General features: G+C 44.4%; 1 protein-coding gene across 5 annotated transcripts in view; it reads right to left on the minus strand.

Moving 5' to 3' along the window:
* Positions 1 to 5796: 5796 nt before the first annotated feature.
* MIB2 (MIB E3 ubiquitin protein ligase 2) overlaps positions 5797 to 18570 on the minus strand; it is a 41399-nt gene continuing 28625 nt past the window's right edge. For all 5 annotated transcript variants that reach the window (XM_040533223.1, XM_040533224.1, XM_040533220.1 and 2 more), the window contains 10 exons: positions 18119 to 18252; positions 16103 to 16251; positions 15572 to 15728; positions 15095 to 15249; positions 14066 to 14192; positions 13540 to 13770; positions 11395 to 11573; positions 9695 to 9879; positions 8884 to 8949; positions 5797 to 6981 (listed from right to left, as the gene is read on the minus strand). In XM_040533223.1, coding sequence (XP_040389157.1) covers positions 6740 to 6981; positions 8884 to 8949; positions 9695 to 9879; positions 11395 to 11573; positions 13540 to 13770; positions 14066 to 14192; positions 15095 to 15249; positions 15572 to 15728; positions 16103 to 16251; positions 18119 to 18252 — 1625 coding nt within the window. In that variant the 3' untranslated portion in view covers positions 5797 to 6739. The remainder of the gene's footprint in view (positions 6982 to 8883; positions 8950 to 9694; positions 9880 to 11394; positions 11574 to 13539; positions 13771 to 14065; positions 14193 to 15094; positions 15250 to 15571; positions 15729 to 16102; positions 16252 to 18118; positions 18253 to 18570) is intronic.

Consider the following 18570-nt stretch of genomic DNA (forward strand, 5'->3'; position numbering starts at 1 on the left):
GGAACAAAATCAAAGGAGAAATGGGTTATTTTCCTGACTCTGCCTTTAGACAAGCTATCTCCCTCCCTCTGTTCCCAGAGTCTCGTGCTGTCTGTAAAACGTGGAGTTCTGGCTACGCTTCCAAGTGAAGAGCTTTAGAAAGTCTGCTTGAAACAGATACTTCCGCGCTGGAATATGGAAGAAGCACGAGGGAAAGAACAAAGGAAAAAGCTCTAGACATACCATGAAATCCTGGACTCCAAGGGAAAATGCCACTCAAAGACTGCAGATCACGTTGGGAAAGTAAATTATAAATAAACAGGCTTGACAAAGCCCATCAGCAACAAATTCCTAGGACTGAGTTCAGTTTTGCCAGTAGGAGGAGGAAAGAGAATCTGTACCAGAAAAAAAACACAAACCACCCTCTTTCCTGGATAGAGAAAGACTTTGCAAAAGGAGTGCTAATTAACAATGAAGACTGGAATTCAGATTAAAAAAAAAACAAGTTAAGATACAGTGGTTAAACAACTTCATCCTCTTGTTCAGAGGGTAAATAAACTGGAGAAAATGCTAACAGGTCTTTACCCCACACAGTACATATGACAAGGAAATACAAGTTATTTTATTTAGACCAGATTATTTTTTTAAAAAACTCTTAAGTATCTTAGGGATGCATAGACCGTACAGTAGTGGACTGTCATAGCTAAATAAACAAGACAAATCAACACACACTGTGGGGGAATTTGTTTGTCAGCACTGTTCTCTTAAATCAACAGATCCTCAGTCTGCTGGCGTGGAGACTGAGAAGAAGGTGGAGGACCTCAGTCCTCATGCAAGTGCTCTTCTCACCAAACTTTCAAACTCACTTTTCAAACAGGGAAGCTTGAATTACTTCCCTGGCAGACTAACTGAACCACAGAACTCGAGGCTGGGCTCTGAAGAAAGCATAATTTAGTGGTCAAAGGAAACGGGATTACAAATATTTGCATTATTATTTCCTTCAAACTTGAAGCCTACCTCCTGCCCACTGAAAGCAGGCACTTTCTGCTCCGGGATCATGCAATCCCTTTGCATACCAAGCACTCTTCCAAAAAGATCACTGAGGCCAAATGGAAGAACCCCACGTACAGATTTCAGAAGGCTTAGGGCTGACCCTTCAGATGACTCCCATCTCCTGGGTTGGGAACCAATTGCTTTCAGCAGCACTCAGTTTACTTAAAAAATTCACAGCAAGACAAAGACGTGCACGTGGTAGGAACTGATCCAAGAAGCGACCTTCCCAGGGAAGACTGGAGAACACCTGCCCTACCAACACCTTCTGATCCCTGGGAAGAGACATGACAAACAAAGCAGATTTCCGTGCTCTACTGGAAACAATGCAGATCCTTCAAGGAGCGCTTACAGCTATTTGTAAAAGAGCTGTTAGCTAAGAGAGAACCAAACCCAAAGGCAATTGTGACAGTTTCATCATAAAGAGTTTCTACTCTGTTGTTTTCCTCTGGAGGAAGCCAGGATTCAGAGGTTTCTGTCTATGGGTGTGTGTGCAAAGTGTGCTGCTTGAATTCATGAGGTCACGGCTCGTCAAAGAGGAGGCTGGAGAACACCCGAGGTGGCTGCTCAACGCCCAGATGTAAAGCTTAGCAGACACGTGAGATCTAAGCATTCCCTGAGCCCACTTTATTCCCTTTACTCTTCCAATCCCAGGTATCTCTGTAAGTAACCCTTTCAGCAGACACAGAAAAGTTTGCTGCTTTCTGGGTCACACCAAGTGACACGACATGTCTGCTCCTGGCACAACTGTGATAAAATACCCTCTCAGAGCTCTCTCTATACATAACAATTCATGAGAAAAACCTAGGCAAAGCTTTTTGGTGGCCTAGATAAGCAGAAGAGTTCTCATTTCTGGAGTAGCAGCGACCACCTGTGACCTGAGCTGTACTGCAAGGAATTTCCTTACCTAGGCAGCCCCGAGAACCCAGTCTTCCAAGCCCTGGTGCAGTATACCTCAGGCACTGCTGCAGATATTAATGATGTTTCCAGAAAAGGAATCTTTTGACTACGCTGTGAGTTTTCCGTTCTATAAAGCTCCCTGGGAGGGGCTTGGAATTTCTTACCCTGGCTTTAACAAGGCAGCACTCAGCGCAGGGCACCTCCATGGCGTTTCACTGCCCTTCCCAGCTGGAGGAAGAAGCCAACCACCTCTTCTGAGGGATACGAGCGTGCTTTTTTCTGCAGTGACTGCAAAACTCATTGTTCTGATTGAGAGGGTAACACAAGAAAAGTCATTTTAATCCAAGGATGAGAAAGCACGTATTGGGATGGGAAGGGTACATCTACCTTTCTTCAGCTGCAGAAAGGGTGATTTAAAATTACTTCAAAATCTGGGAAGAGCCACCTAGCACTGGCTGCACTAAGAGTTTGCTCCAGCTTCAGCCAAGTCACCCAGCTGTGCTGAATTAATCCCGTCTGTTCAGATGGAAGCGATCCCCGATAGCCGTCTGCAAGGACTCAGAATACACCGAACCCATGCAAAAGAAAACACTGCAAATCCAGCTTTACTTGGCGGTGTCATGGCAGTGGTAATAAAACGGGGTAGAATCCCCAGATTTTACAAAGCGCAAGACTGGGTAGACAGTTTGTTCTCCCTGCAAGCTTGTGTCCTTACTTTGCCCAGAATAATGGCAGGTTTACAAAATCAATTTTCCATGAAAATCCAATTGCGTGAAAAGCCTGCTCATGAGACCAGCTGCCAAGTCAAATACCAGTCTCCCAGCTGGATTAGCACACTATCTGCCAGGAAAAAATTAAGTGACAGCATGCATAAGAAAGTAAGAAAGTAAAAAGGGGTCACACTTGTTATGAAGTATTTCCTGAGGCTGAACTAAAAGGCAAGAAATAGAATAGCACACAGACTCCTTTGTATTCTAAAGGAAGCACAGAAATTCTCCAATAATAGGAGACTGACTGAGAAGGACCATGTTCATTTAAAGACTAACTAGAAATAAGTATCCACAGCAAAAAAAGTAAAACTGTGTTCACTCCAAAATGATGGCCAAGACTGCATAAGCGACTAGACATTTTCTGGAGGATCCACGCTGAGATATCCCAAGAGTCCATTTCAAAGCAAGAGGATGCTCTGCACAGCCCGGAATGGCAGGTGCTGATGGAAAACCTTGAGAAACTGAGAACTGCTGCTTTGCATCTTGGCCCGAAACAGCCAAAGCTGTCAGATTCCAGCGTACAGGTCTCTTGGGTTGGGCAGTGGGGGAAAACTTTTAAAAGTTTGGTAATTTTCACACCCAGAGCTCTCGCAACCAGACAACTTGCACCTATCTAACCACCTCTTGTAAGGTTAAAAAAAATAAACAAAATCCAACCGTGAAGACTCAATAAAGGTCACACGAGTACCCAGGTTAGTAAAGTACGTGCTATGCTCCATGCACGTGAGTAAAATAAAGTCCCGCTTTATTGTCTGCAGGACAATATCTTTTTCTTTTTTTCCCCTGGGACATTTTAACACCCTTCTTACAGAAGGCTCATTCCTGGGAATAATGATATCGATTTCAATTTCATGAGAAGCCTGTGTTCAAACCACCCATAAATATTGTGGAAAAATTGCAACCAGAAGAGGCTGGTTAATGGAAGAAAAACCACCCCCCTTCTTGTAGGCCAGTTGGGAAATGTGAGCTGACATTTCAGCTAGGAGGATTACACAGAGCCCATTAGTTATAGCATTAACCTGTCTCAGCTGCTGCCTCATATTTAAAGATTTATACTAGACTCAGCAAGATCTTTCCTTTTCAAAACCAACACTGATGCAAGCTACAGAGCTGCAATTCAGAAGACCCAGGGAAAACACGGAGCTCCCCAGTTCATTTCCCCAAAATAGAAGAGGAGAAAACAGACTCCCGTGGAGCTGAACCTGCCACGAGGACAAAGCTTGTCAAAAACCATACCTGGACATAGGCATCTGCTTCCTGCTGATCCCCTCCTGTCCGGCAGCTCCGCCGACCAGCTTGGTTCTTCTCCATTGGTGCAGCAATTCCCTTCTTCTCACTAGGAAATGAAAGGGTCAAAACGGTGCTTAACGGCTCGACTCTCGCTCCTCGGGCATCAAAAGCAATGACAGCAGAACCAGGGAAATGAAAGAATATAGCCCCAACCCCAAAGCTGCGCTTACAAACGGTTCCCGTGCTACGTAAGCAGGTACACTGTGCTGTGCAAAACCCTATCTCTCATTTAGCAACACAAGGAACTGCAGACAGAAAAAAAATCAGGAGCTCTTGAAAGGGAATTTGTTAAAAATAAAAAAATAAAACGTACAATTGGTGGAAGCTCTTCTTTCTCTACAAGATCTCTATTAGCAGGAAAACAGAAAATCTCTGCTGCAACAGCTGTGCAACCTGGAAGTCGAAATCTGCAGTCTTCCTTCAGTGCTGTGACACGGGAGGTTCAGGCTGGATATTAGGAAAGAAATCGTTACCGTGAGAGTGGTCAAACACTGAAATAGGCTTCCTAGTGAGGTAGTTGATGCCCCATGCCTGTCGGTGTTCAAGACACAGTTGGATAATGCCCTTAGTAACGTGCTTTAACTTTTATATGCTTAGCCCTGAAGTGGTCAGGCAGCTGGACTAGATGATCTTTGCGGGCCCCTTCCAACTGAGCTTTCTATTCTAATTTTTTTTTTTCCTTTAGGGGGAACAATCACTTGGAAGCCTCTCTTCGTTTAGTATCCAAAGAAATTATATTAACAAAAAAAAAAGCAGATGTGCCCTGCTGTTTTTTCCTGAATAAACTGACACACCCTAAGTGTAAGATGTGAATAACAACATTGAGCAGTGTGCCCTGCTGCCCAGGTGCCAGCACATGTATACATTTAACGTACACGATAAAGCATCAACTGGGTTCACCTCTTGTAAACTGCAGGTGGAGTTGATGCAGAGGCTTGTGAAGAAAACATATTTCAGGAAACGCTCAGCGTCCAGGTGGGGTAATGGATATTCTGGAAAATGATTCACTTGAAGCAAAGGGCAGCTCTTACACCATAACGGTGGTTCGGTCTTGTCGTTCCAGAAAGCAGCCTTCGCACCGTCCTCCTCACCTGATGCCTTGTCACAATACAGCAACCACTTGGGTAAATACCTGCTTATTCCAAAGGCACATACCCTAACATGAACTTCTAGGAAATAAATAAATACATCCACACTTCTGATTTTACCAAAGCTGATTCTGAAATTCAGCTTCAGCTTCTTAAATGTGTTAAATGTGAGTTAAATGTGAGCCCATGTGGGGTTAAATCTGTTCTTAGTTTGTAGCTCTGTATCAAAGCCCCACTGAATTTGTAACAGCTTCAAGTGAATATTTGGAGAAAGATCATCTGTAAGAATCAGGCACTGTGACAGCACTTTTTCACACCGCCAGAGGACTAAGATGAAGTAAGTTACGTCCATAGCTACCAGATATTACACAAAATCAAAGATTTCTTTAAAATATTTGCCATCTCTTTGCCAATGAACAAAGATAGTAGAGGACCACAGTATTTTTGTTGTTTTTTTTTTTTAAATATTGCTTGCAAGATGTAACAAACAGTATCACTTGTGTATAATTGTGTCATTAAAGATAGATACCACACGCAAACACGTAAGGATACATACACACACGCATGGCACGCTAGCCCTACAGGTTGGCACTTCCACCAACGGTTACTTTACAGGACAGGTTCACTGGATAATATTTCTTCAGTCAGACAGTTGGGAAACACAATACAGCCAGATCCATAGTTCAGCTACTGTTTGTACATTCATTTTAATGCTCAGGAAAAATATAGATTTTATTTTATTAAGTTTTGCTGCAAAACAAAAAACCAAAATGAAATCCCTCTTTCTCATCTCTTAATTATTACTATTTATTTTCTTTACACTTTGATTGGAGTATTTAACACCTGCCTTTGGCATTATGGATAGAAAGCTCAGGAGTCTCTGAACACACCATTGTGCAGAAAAAAATACGGAAGAAGAGTGTCACATAGAAGTTTCTGTGGTAACAACATGTTTTCCCCAATCAGTGTTCACTACTTTATCTCTAAGGCACACGCTCTGTCCCTAGGATCTCACCACATCCAGATTTGCCTCTGTCAGTCCGAATTCTTGTTGAACCCCCAAGTTCCAGCTCGGAGAACACGCTGTCTGAGGACATCACCTCCCTACCAGCGACAGGCAACGAGGAGGACTGATGGCCAGGACTGATCTCCTCTGATATCTCCTCCTGTGAGGTGCAAGCGTGTGCTTTGCCACTGCCTGCCGAGGGATAAGGCTGATCCTTCTACAGCGTCTCCTTCAGAGCACTGCCGAGTGCCAAGGCTCCAGCTCTGACCCTGCAGGGCGCTGGACGTGCTGCAGTCACTGGAGCTGGATGCCCTTGAAAACACCTGCGTATGGAAGTCTGTCACCTCTGGTCCGCACGTCTCTTCTGACTTCAGTCGACAGTTCAGTGTTCTTTACTTCACGTCTTTCTGACCGATCAGCAGCACCAGGCGAGGTGGCCGCCTGCCCTCGAGCACCACTCCTTGCCCGTATGACACTGGAAGCAGAGGGGACTCCCTCCCTCCACCTCCACCCCAATCACATTATTTGTCTCCCCCCTCTCTCACGCTGGCTTTGCAGGTAGCCAAACCCAGACTGAGCAGCGCTTCTCATCTAAAATGCAAACAAAAAGGAAGTAAACGAGGGAGGTGGGAATGGGAAGGGAAGCAAGCATATCCTTAGACAAAGATCTGAATCCTCTCCCGGATAGCCTGCCGGCAGATGGGGCAGACAGTAAGGGCTGTGCTGCAGTCTGGGCAAGAGCCATGTCCACACTGGAAGACCAGTTTGATTTGGTCGTCGATGCAAATGGGGCAGGTGATGCGCTCTTCCATCTGCCGGTAGCGGTTCTGCAGCTCCTCCATGAGCTTCCTCTGATCTGTGGATTCAGAGCTCGGGCTGCACTCCACCTCGGTGCTGTCTGCAGGGTGGGAGAGCAGGGAGACAGTTAGTTGCCACTGTGCTCTGCCTCGTGCAGCGTCTTTTATCAGACTGTCCCTCAATGAGCAGCAATTAGCTCAGACTAAACTCTCTTCACGGAGCCTTATCCAGGGATTTCACAAACAAAAAGCCCAAGATGATGCTTTTTTACACACTGGCCAGTGCTGCTTTCCTGTTTTCTTGCTCAGCTGTATTTTTTTTTGTTTGCTTTTGTCTGCCTGTTTCTTTTTTAAAAAAGATAAAAGAAACAAAACAAAGAAAAGGAAAATGCAAATATCTGATACGTCCTGCCTTAGCGTTCTGGAATACGCTGGTGCTACCTTTAAGTAAAAGCTTTCGGTGCTGGTTGTGATGGTCTGCCACATTAGCCCAGGAATCCTCACAGTGCTAGCGGTACCATGCTCTCTCAACCTCCTGATTACACTTGGGATTCAAATTTCTGCTGGTATTTTTCAGGACACACATGGTAAAACAAGACGACACCACTTGACATCACTTACAGGGACTTTTGCACACATGAAGCTACACAAGTAGAGACCTTTAGTCGACTATATGCAAAATTCAGTGGACCTTATAGAGATACTTGTTCTACACAGATGAAATGTGAAAGAACCCCAAATACTTGAAAAACTGCCAGCTTTGGGAAATATACTCTTTCCAGTTTCAGCTTAATAAGGCCTCTGCTCATCTTCTGCTCCTTAATCTTTGATTAGGTAGCTTTACACTTCAATATAGGCGTCCCTTTCCCCAAGATCCTGGAACAAGTTGCAGTTCAGCAGTGTAAGAAGTGACTTCAAATCCATAAAAGTGAAGCAAATTTGGGAACAGAGCGCTTGCTAAGACACACTGAAGACATCACTCATAGTTAAGTCCTGCTGATACACTCAGAGACTTGGATGTTCCTTTCTGTAACTGCAATCTGCATGCAAATGTCTCCTCTGGAATTCTTGTTGCCATTTTGATGCCGTTTAGCAGCCTGGAGCAAAGACAAATGCTCCTGTCTACCGTCAGGCAAACTTTTTTTTTTCCTCTCTACACTCTGGAGTTCCAAAGAGGATTTCTGTCTTTGCCAGCTGCATTTGTCTGATGCCACGTGACAGAATTGCTCCCCTGTGCATTTGTCCAGGCATCAAGACGGAAAACCACTACCTGACTCCAACAAAGTCACACAATGCTAAGACATGAGCAGCAGGACACGCAATTCTTTCATGTTCGCTGCTACAGAGTTTCTTTAAGAGTGATCTTGGCTCTAAAGACATCATAACCGCTGTCATAACCTCTATGGAAAAAGCTTCAGTGGGCAACCTGGATTAATTCCAAGACAAGTGCAAAGCTGCCACCATCTTGATGACACACATTACCCATTCTGGATGGAGTAACACAGACACAAGACAATCTGTTTTAAACAGGGCTGAAGATCTTTATCAAAACAACCCAGCTCAACAATTCTTGGAGAGCTGGCCAATGCCAGCCCTGCACAGGCACAGGAGTTTCAGCCAGGTGAGAAGCAAGGCTTCCACAAGATGCCATTTTTCCTTTCTCACAAATTTTCATTGTTAAATCACTGCCTGTGTAAATAGGTAGACCGGAGGAGACTGCAGTTCTAACTGCAGAGAACCCGACGAAGAGAATAAGCCAGGCACAGATCTAGCTTCCTCAAATGTCCTGTCTATGCAGCTTGATTTTGGCCCATGCCAGCTCAATGCACTTTTTCTTCTCTGAAGGTGATCAGCGCAACAGGTATTCCCCTCTTTTCTCCCCCCAAAACACATCTTTCTTCCTTATGCATATTTCTCTTGAGAATCGTTGATGTTGCTCAAACAAATGCCGTGAAGCACCCTTCCCAATACATAGCACTGAACAGTAGGAACAGCACACATACCTTGCTTGATTTTTTTGGTTATTGTCACTTGACATTTGATGCACTTCTTCATTCTCCTGGAGCATTCTATCAAAATGATACAAGGAGTGATTACAATCAAGCCCACTGGTGCCAGCAGCGAGAGGAAGAGAACAGGCTGAAGAACATCAGCTTTTAAATGACCTGAGAACTCCCTGGATGATTATGAGACTGTTTCTGCATGGAAATGAGGACATGGCCTTCTTTTTGAACTACCTCCTAGGCTTTTGGTTTAGTCCTTCCTATGTCAGTAGCAATTAAAACACTTTACCTCCTCACATCTCTGTCCTGCCAGAACTGCTGCACTGTGGATGCAAAACAGTTTTTTATTCTGTGTGAAAAGGATGCAGCCCTCGCACACAGTCCTTACCAAATTCCCTGGGGTCAGACTGAGGGAGCCTTGATGAGGTTTACAAGCTCGCAGACATGTTTGAGCAAGCTGCCATTAAAACAACCGAGATACAAATGCATAACAAAAGCCAGAGAAGGGGGAAATCCTTCTCAGGAGGTTTTGATGGATAAAACACTGCCAGCCAGAACTGAAACATCTGGCCTTCCTTCTGAATTATCCAGGGCATCCATAAGCACTGCCTGGGGGGCCTATCAGCAGGTGCTCAGAACAACGTGTGCCTGTCATAGATAGCTTTGGCCATCCTATCTAGAGACAGTGTTGTTGAAGTCATGCTGGGGTTGTTTCAGGTCACACACAGCTCGATAGACCTTGATTTATGAGAGTCTAGACAGGGAGGCTGCATGGCAGAACAGGAGATACAGAAAAAGCAGAAGGACTTACCTTCACAGACAATACTGTGCTGGCAGGGGAAGAAATGGATGAGCAAGGCCAGCTCTGAGCAGACCAGGCACTCTGTGGGGACTGCCACGCTTGAGACACTCAGGTTGGTCATCGTGTTGGGGGTGGTGTGCACGCGGCGAAGGCTGCAGGTGACAGCTGAGCAGTCTGAAGAAACCTGCTGTTCCCTGCAGCAGAGAACACGTAGTGAAATTTGAGCCACATACTCCAGGTCGTTCTTCAGCAACCGGATAAAATTGCATTAATCCCTGGGAAACATTCCACATGGAGACTGCTGTCTGATCAACTGCGGCTCTAACTTGTGAGCCTTCAGTGCCTTTGTGGGACCAACTCAGCCTCTAGCTTGGGTTCTGACTGAATCTATGTAAAAAAAAGGGGAAGAGCAGGGACATCTAACGTTTACACAAGCTGGAACTGTCCTTTTGGAGGACAACATTCAGGTATTGACAGTAGTCACCTACCAAGAGGGGCCAGCTTTTAGGAGCTATTTAAAAAGTGCAGCCCTAAGGATGCTGTCTGTTCACATATTCCTGAAATGTGCCCGGGGTGACTGTCTGTGAATTTGGCTCTTACATAACCCAGGCTCTTGCATAACCCATCCAGACCTCTGTCCTGACACTACGAGCCCCAACCCATCCATTACTTTTCCTGCCAGCCAGTCGTCTGCTAGCTAGACCTACTACCTAAACTCTTTAATTGTATGAATGAGCAATGATTGAACAGAAGGGACAAGGATGGTGGTTGCACTAGCAAATGTCTTCATTATTACCAAGAACCCCCGGCCCACCAGGAGTATTACGAGGGGATGCTTTTTGAACTTTTGATAGGAAGTTGGTAAGTTTCTGAAGAACCTGCCAACCAGTTTCCTACCAAAGTGACAACAGCTTCTTTATAAATGCTTTTTCTCTTCTAGACCCCTTCATTTCAACATATACTCCACTAACAAAATCCCCAGATGTTTAAAAACATTTAAAGAGATGTATTTCACCTGTTATTTAAAATGAACCAGGAGCATGGCCAATTACAGAAGCTGCTGCCTGGCTCCCCCTCCAGCAGTAACATACCTGCAGGTCTATGCTCTCAGATCAAACAGAACTCTGCTTTCATGTTTGCAAAGTCAAAATCCAAACAAAAGTTCCTCAGAACCTGAGAAATTTGACTTGCTACTCTCCCCTTGGCACTTTCTAAGCTATTCTCTCATTAGTTGAAAAACGACCATTTATCTAGCTCTGGAATAAATTCTGCAGATTCTGGCACCCACTCTTTCATTGCATTTCCTCTCTGTTCAGACTTTAAATATCTGTAACTGCAGAATCCAGTGAAAGCAAAACAGAATCCAAAATTACCCTGCAAGAGAGGAGCTGCTCTTGCCTTCGGTGGACAGTCTTCTCAGACCGCCTCAGGGCTCTCCAAGTCAGGAGGCTGAATTTACGTGAGCAGCGTTCATTTGCTTTTGCCAACTGTTTCCAATGGCAGTATGCACCCTTAAAGAGGCCCTGACAAACACAGTGCCAGCAACCAGCTCCAGATGAAACAGAAGGTGCTCTAAACTGAAATCTGATGTGTTTCAGGAAAGCTTCATCCTTCCTGGCATGGCAGCTGTGACACCACAGTGCTGGGGGAGCACTTGACATTTTACAAGGAAATTTACTGCAGCTAGTTCCCAGAGGATGTGGGTTTACCTGAATTTCTGTGAAAAGTCTTTGATGATCTGGACAATCCTTCCGTCTGTAACAAGGTCTAAAGGGGACTTTCCCCGATGGTTTGCATAATTAATATCTGCTCCTTCTTGTGCTAAGTAACATGCAATTGCAGTTCCAACATTCAACTCCACATTTCCAAGAAAGCCAGAAGCCTGCAGCTAAAAGATGTTGAGAAACACTCTCTGTTAATAGAAAAGTCTGTTATGTAGCTGTATCAAATTCTAAACAGAATCTTAATCCTTGTACCGACAATTTAAGAGTGTAATTTTGCACTCACAAAATGCAAGAAGATCCTTCGGCATACAAGTAACAGATTCAAACCTTGCATTCCAGGAACAGAAGTACATAAAACTGGTCCTAAGTGGTACCTAATCATTACCAACCATAGCAATACGCATTCACTTCTTCAGCTAGTGAAAGGAAAGTACAAAGCGTACACTGAAGGCAACGCAGTAAATACCAGTTGACGAGCAGCTGGTGTATGGAGCCTTAAGCAGCAGCAGCTATTTAAAAAGCCAAGCTTTTATGTATGCGATCCAAACTCTGAACAATTTTCTACTGGTTTAAAAGATCAGAGTGTTTAGGCAGATTAGGGCATGTAAAATTCGACATGAAGGAGTCTGCAGAATCTAGATACAGCATTACTGTTAATAGTATTGGGAACGACATTCACAGATACATCACGTTGAGATTTCTGCCCCCAGGACTGGCTATCGGCCACCCCTAGTACAAGCTAAAGCCCAGCAGCTAGGAAAGCTGTTGTGCAGACTTTTAACGAAATGGTAAAACCCATTTTTGCTGCTGATCCCTTTGCTTAAATTTATGGGCAGAGACATTCGGAAGTGACTGTTAAGCTGGTGTGAGATGCCACTGTGGATCTCAGGACCTGAGGCTGGAGTATTGCTGGCCACGCACTGGAGCCATCAATTCCTGCTATTAACGCTGGTAGCTTGGTAATGTGCAACACGAAAGAAGGGTGGTGCACTAGACTTTTTCAAGTGCCAATAGGTAGAAAGGAGGAATAGGAGTTTGGCACACAGCATGTGCCCCTTCAGAATGCCAGTTTGGATTATGCTTATCATTTCAAATTACAATAAAAACTCTATGCCAGATTTTTCAATATTATCCCCACAATGGAATAATTCTCAATCCATCCATGATATATAACCAGTGTTTGTAGTCTTGGCTTGCACTGCAAATCTGGTGTGTGCACATGTTGGTATTTATACGGATGACAAAACACTTTGAAAAGCTAATCTAATATCTTGGCTAAAAAGACAGATTAAGCTTCCAATACTTGCATATCATGCACTGACTTCTAGATCTAAGGCCTATCCTGAAATGACCCATGTTCAGACTGAGGAAGAAATTCAGCTCTTCTGCATGTCATCATCCGCGGTATACATACAAAGTCTATCCCTGAGAGCTAACAGAAATGCTGAAAAGCACTTTTTCCACTGCATTTATGCTTTTGCAAATTGACAAATCTTGCAAAAAAAGTCCAGCGTTGCATGATTTGCTTTTGCTCTGCAGTGAAAGATGGAAAAAGAAGTGTATATATATATACTCATACATCCATATATGTGGATATATTCGTATATCCATGAATATGGAGCAACATGGTGAAATCCATTTCAGGCTTTATAGCAACATAGCCTTCATCATATATAATACGTCTCATCTTTCACATTCTGCGGTACATTTGCAGATAACTGGGGTGTTTGTGGTTAGCTAGCCTCATATTTTCTACGCCATCAGATAGAAATGAATTGCTGTGGTTCTGGGGCAGGAATTAAACCCAAAGGCTCTTGGCTCTGTGAGCAGATTTGTAATCTTTCCCATGTCAAGAAAGAAGCACACAATGCTAATAAAAAATGGGAGGATACAGGATGAATTGGTGTCTGACTATGCGAAGTTTCGTGCTATAAAACCAAGCATACTCTCAGCAGATTTATTCACTGCTTTCCCCCAAGCATTAAGGTTTGCTTCATGTTCAGCTGGACAGGCTTTGCACAATTTCACTGCCGTCCTTTGCCCCGTTAGATCCCACTATCTGCAGCCACACCTTCATCATCATGCATTCTCCTGCCCTTGGTGCTGGAATTTCTCCAGTACCCAGCTCACCTTGGAAAGAAGGGATAACCCCATCTCCCCTTCACGCTTCTCCATCATGACTGACATCAGCTGCTGTCGTTCCAAGGCAATGTGCATGGCTGTGTCCCCGTCCTCGTCTTCAGCATTGACATCACTGCCTTCGCTGACCAGCAGTTGCACCATCCCTACGTGTCCCTGGATGACAGCCAGGTGCAGAGGTGTTTGATTTCGGTTGTTCTTGAGGTTAACATCACAGCGACCCTTGAAGAGAAGAATTGCATCAAACAAAAAGAGCTATTGCTGCTGAGTTTGGCTGAAGAAGAGCGCTGCAGTTATGGTGCTTGCTTAAAGCCCTGAGTCTCAAGTCCATCTGCAGGACAGAAATAAACATATCTCCAAGAGAGTGCGATATGACCCAGCCCTCTGTATCTGTCCATATGACCCACACACCTCCACATCACACACAGCATTAACTCAACGGAACTTAGGAGGAAACGTGGGATTTGGGGAATGGGAGAGCTAGGAGTTTTGTTGGTGGCTTTGTTTTGTTTCTTACCTCTTTGATGAGAATTTCTGCCACTTCTTTGTGATTATTGAGAGCAGCAAGGTGCAGGGCAGTGAAGCCATCTTCCTTTTTGGAGTCAACTAACTGTCGAGCTCTTGCTAGAATCTTCTTTATGGCTCTAGAACATTGGAGGTAAACCAGACACACAAGAGTTACTTTATCGGGAAGGAAAACAATGCAGAAGAGTCAGGCCTGCCTCTAAGGTTCCTCGATTTTAAACTGGCAGCACTATGAGCTGGCAAATGCGAAGCAGAGTGCTCCCACTATCTTGCAGACAATTACAAGAATAAAACAATTATACATTTACTGATGATTTTGTCAGCATAATCATCACAGAGAACCACGCTCCTTTCTGGTATTGCTACACTTGCACACAATTCAGGGCAAATTCTGCCTTTGTCTCTCAAGTATTGGAGCAATGTTTTCTATCAGACTTTTGCTAGCAGCTTTAATGAGGCAGAGCATTATACCACTCTGCTGCCTTCATATATTGCACACATTGCCAGGAAGCTTGCTGCAGAGAAGTGGCATAGCCCATCTGTACTAGTGCTTTGCACTGAGTACTTGCATTGCTAAAAATATCTCAAATTGGATGTAATGAGTTAGATGATCTCAGCCTTTCCCTTCTTCCTTGCTGAGTAACCATTTCTGCAGAGAATTAACACATTAGCGTAAGAATTAAGAACTAGAGAAGGGAGAAAAAGGAAGAAAAACACTCAGATTCTTGAGATCATTTTTTTTCCCCCCAAAATCAAGCAAAGTACTCAGAAACTGACCCTTACCCCAGGCACCACATACACACTGTTTTTGTCTACATAGGTATTACAACTAAAGTAGTAAGTTCTCTGCTCTAAGTGCCTTATAGGTAAGTCAGTTCCCCCAGCTCAGCTGGGTGCTAACCAGCTAGGGTTCAGAGCTTCTTAACAAGCATTCAAGCAAGATTTTACCACCACCCAACCCCCGACCGCCTAGCCAAGCCGTGCGTTCCCCAGGAACGCACACTGCTGTTCGTTCACTTACAGCTTGTTGCCTTTTAGAGCAGAATAGTGGAGCAGGTTGAAGCCTTGACAGTTCTGGACAGTGAAATCGATGTTGGGTACTTCAGTGAGAATCTCAATGATGACTTTGTAATCTGCAGTGATAGCGTAATGCAAAGGGGTGTCTCCCTGGGAATCCTGTAAGAGGGTACCAAAGCAGAATACAACACCACACGTTAGCAGCAGGTCAGCTCTCACTGGAAGGAGGAGTCCAGCACAACAGTGTGCTACTGGACTGAACCAAGCAGACTCACAATGATGAAAGGGTAGACCCCAAACTGGAATTTCAGAGTACTGAATGTAAGCAAATACTTCCCTGGTGCAACTCACAGCATTTTCAGAGAACTACCTTCAAATTCTGCTAAGCAACAAATGATGCATGATGTTAAGAGAAGCAACCCCCCACCACAAAAGAAAAAAACAACACCAAAACCCAAACCCCTCAAACCCCAAGACTTACTGGGAGGTTGACATCACAGTTGAGCTCGCAGAGGGCCTGCACCACCTCTGCGAATCCTTGACTGACAGCAACATAAAGTGCTGTGCACTTTGCATTGTTTAGCAGGTCTCCGCTGGCTCCTTTACCAATAAGCACACGGGCAACTTCAGCTTGGTTTCTGATTTAAAGGCAAGGAATAAGACAGATCAGATTCAATGCTGTACAGACAGAAAAACGCATGCACTACCAAAACCAAGCCACCAAACTAATCCCAACCACTAAAACTCTAATCACCAAACGCTCTTATCACTTGTTCTGATTCCCCCCAAATTTTATAGCATAGAAACTGACCTAGCTGTGGACATTAAGTCAGCATACTACGAAATTCACCTGTGGTCCTGAAGATCACAGGCCAATTTCTAACATGGAGAAAACCCTCCCTCCTCAGCTTCTCCCACGTGCTCTGCACGCAGACAGTCCATTTACACCTAGAAATGTCCTTCTGCAGCCCTTTAGGTCCTGTCTCAGAGATAGCAAGAAAAGATCTCGTACCCAAAAGCTGCGTAGTGCAGTGCTGTATCCCCCTCTTCATCTCTTAGGTTGACAGTGGCATGTGCCTGCAGCAAAATCTTGACAACATCCAGATGCCCCTGATAGGAGGCGATCTGCAGGGCAGTTCTGCCCTGATTCTTGCTGTCGACCTACAGGAAGGACAAAGACACAGCAAACAGCTTGCTTAGTTAGGGAAAGACCTTGCTTTGAGTTCCGGCCTCGGCAGGACGAAAGCCACCAGCTGCAGAACTGCGGTATGCTCAGAAATGCTACGCAGAATCTGTGCCCTGCCGGCTCTGCTTTACGAACATCAACTACAAGGCTGACCTCGTCCCAAAATATTCCTAACAGGGAAGGGGATAGCACATTTAGTCAAGAAGGGAGAAAAGAGCTGGAAGCCAGGGCTCTGTTTGCAGCTCTGATGCCAAATTCCTCTATGCCTGCAAGCAGAATACTTCTTGACATCTCTGCCAACAATTCCTTTCCTATTAGGAAAATGCACGAGGAGATCAAATTAGCTTTGCATAAGGCTTTGGATGCCAAGCCCCCATTGTTCTGTGTTACTCCAGGTACTTCACCAGGCACACTGGCAGGAGGGTAAATCAGCGCTGAGGTGCTACAATGACATTTTTCGAGAATTAAAGGGACTGAAGAACAAAGAGAAGGCTGTATGAAATGCAAGACAAAAAAGGAAAGGAAGCTACTGAAATCAGCAGGAGGCTAAAGAGAAGAGACGAAGGAGCTGGCAAAACCTCAGCTGACTGGCAAGCAGAACAAAGGTTTTTTTTTTCCCTGCAGCTGGTTCTGTGCAGCAGTCAGGAGAGCAGGGCAGGCAAGACTTCGATTCACTCGATGATGGGTGAGTCATTCAGGCAAGGAGGCATTAGAGGCCATTGCATTATTCTGCCATTTACACAAAACAGACAATGCTGATAAGCTAGAAAGCCCTAGGCAAGCAAGTCTAACTTGCACTACAAAGTATATAACACTCTTGCTGCGTATAATACTCTTACAGAAGTGCTAATTCATTATTAGAAATATTTTAGTAGAATATAAAATAGAAATCTAATAAAACTAACAGCAATGTATTCCTGACTCTTGGCACTCTCTTATCTGATAACAAACACAGATGTTTGGCTGTTCCTCCCACCTCCAGAGCTCCCTTTATCTTTTTACATAAGGCACTACAATAAGTACCAGAAACCAATCCACTACATCAGCTTCAGGGGGCTCAGAATCAGTCCTTTCAGTCCTTTCAGCCATCTGCCTGCAGACACGGCCTCAACAAAACTTGAGTTTTGCTACCACTGGTTTCCAAGGACACTGCTGAAATACTTCATTTCCCAGTTCTCCTTTTTAAACCTGCTTACAAACCTTAGAACCCTCACCGAAAGGGCTGGAATCTTCAGTCAGCTGGTAAGAGCAGCGACTTGAGTTGATGCGATCCTAACAGCGACACTCTGCAAACAAATTTCTCAGCAGCAAGCCCAGTTCCCTGCTCCAGTCAGACAGGAGATAAGACACTGCACAGACTTGCACAGTGCTGGGATCTGGGCAGCTTTTCTTTTTCCTGTTTCCAACAATTTATTTAGCAAGGTTATGTAAGGACAGATGCATTCAGTCAGACATAACCTGTGGCTTTCCTTTCAAAGAGGGGCTAGATTCTTGGACATCCTGGTCCTGTTTTCATATATATATTCATATATATATATATGAATACAGGTCTCCCTAATTCTACAGGTACAGTGTCCATACAGGAAATCTAGGAAAAGACAGCTTTGGAAACACACTGTAGGGACAAAGCTCCAGGTCAGCTTCAATGCCATGCTCTGAAGCCATCCAATATTCACATTTAATTTTCATATTTAATCCTAAATAGCAGCAAAATTAGCTAGTACAAAGTCTGAAAAGTCTACCATTTCTCTCCCACTCTTCTCCCTACTCAACCACACAATTTGATGATAGTATTTTAAAGCACAAGAAAAAGTAACCATTCAGGATGTTTTCAGAACCTGCCTTGTCTGGGTACTTCTGAAGGAGTTCCCGGACTTTAGCTGTGTTCTTGAGCGCTGCCCAAATAACAAGACACCCTGCGTGGTCTGACTCTGTCTTCTGCGACAACAGCTTCTCCAAAACAGTAATCAAAGTGCCTGGAGGGGAATGAAAAACAGCAACAGGTTAACAGCACCGAAGAGCATGTGTACAGTTGGCACAGCACAGCTGTATAACCACCGTACAGGCCTGCAATACCCCTTAGCTCACACAAAGAGCTTTACAGATTTGCAGCTTGCACAAAACTCTGGCTTTACAAGCTTTATGTTTTGAGAACCCAAAAGAGACCATGATTCGGAAGACCAACACAGAAGAATTACCACCAAAAGGCAAATATCTGAAGAGGAATGCCTGGGTTTGGGAAGGATGCTGTAGGCAAGAATACAGCTCCTTGCAGACCTGCTCTCCAGCCACCG

This window comes from Cygnus olor, chromosome 21 (assembly GCF_009769625.2).
Source record: "Cygnus olor isolate bCygOlo1 chromosome 21, bCygOlo1.pri.v2, whole genome shotgun sequence".
In the NCBI taxonomy this organism is placed as follows: Eukaryota; Metazoa; Chordata; class Aves; order Anseriformes; family Anatidae; genus Cygnus; species Cygnus olor.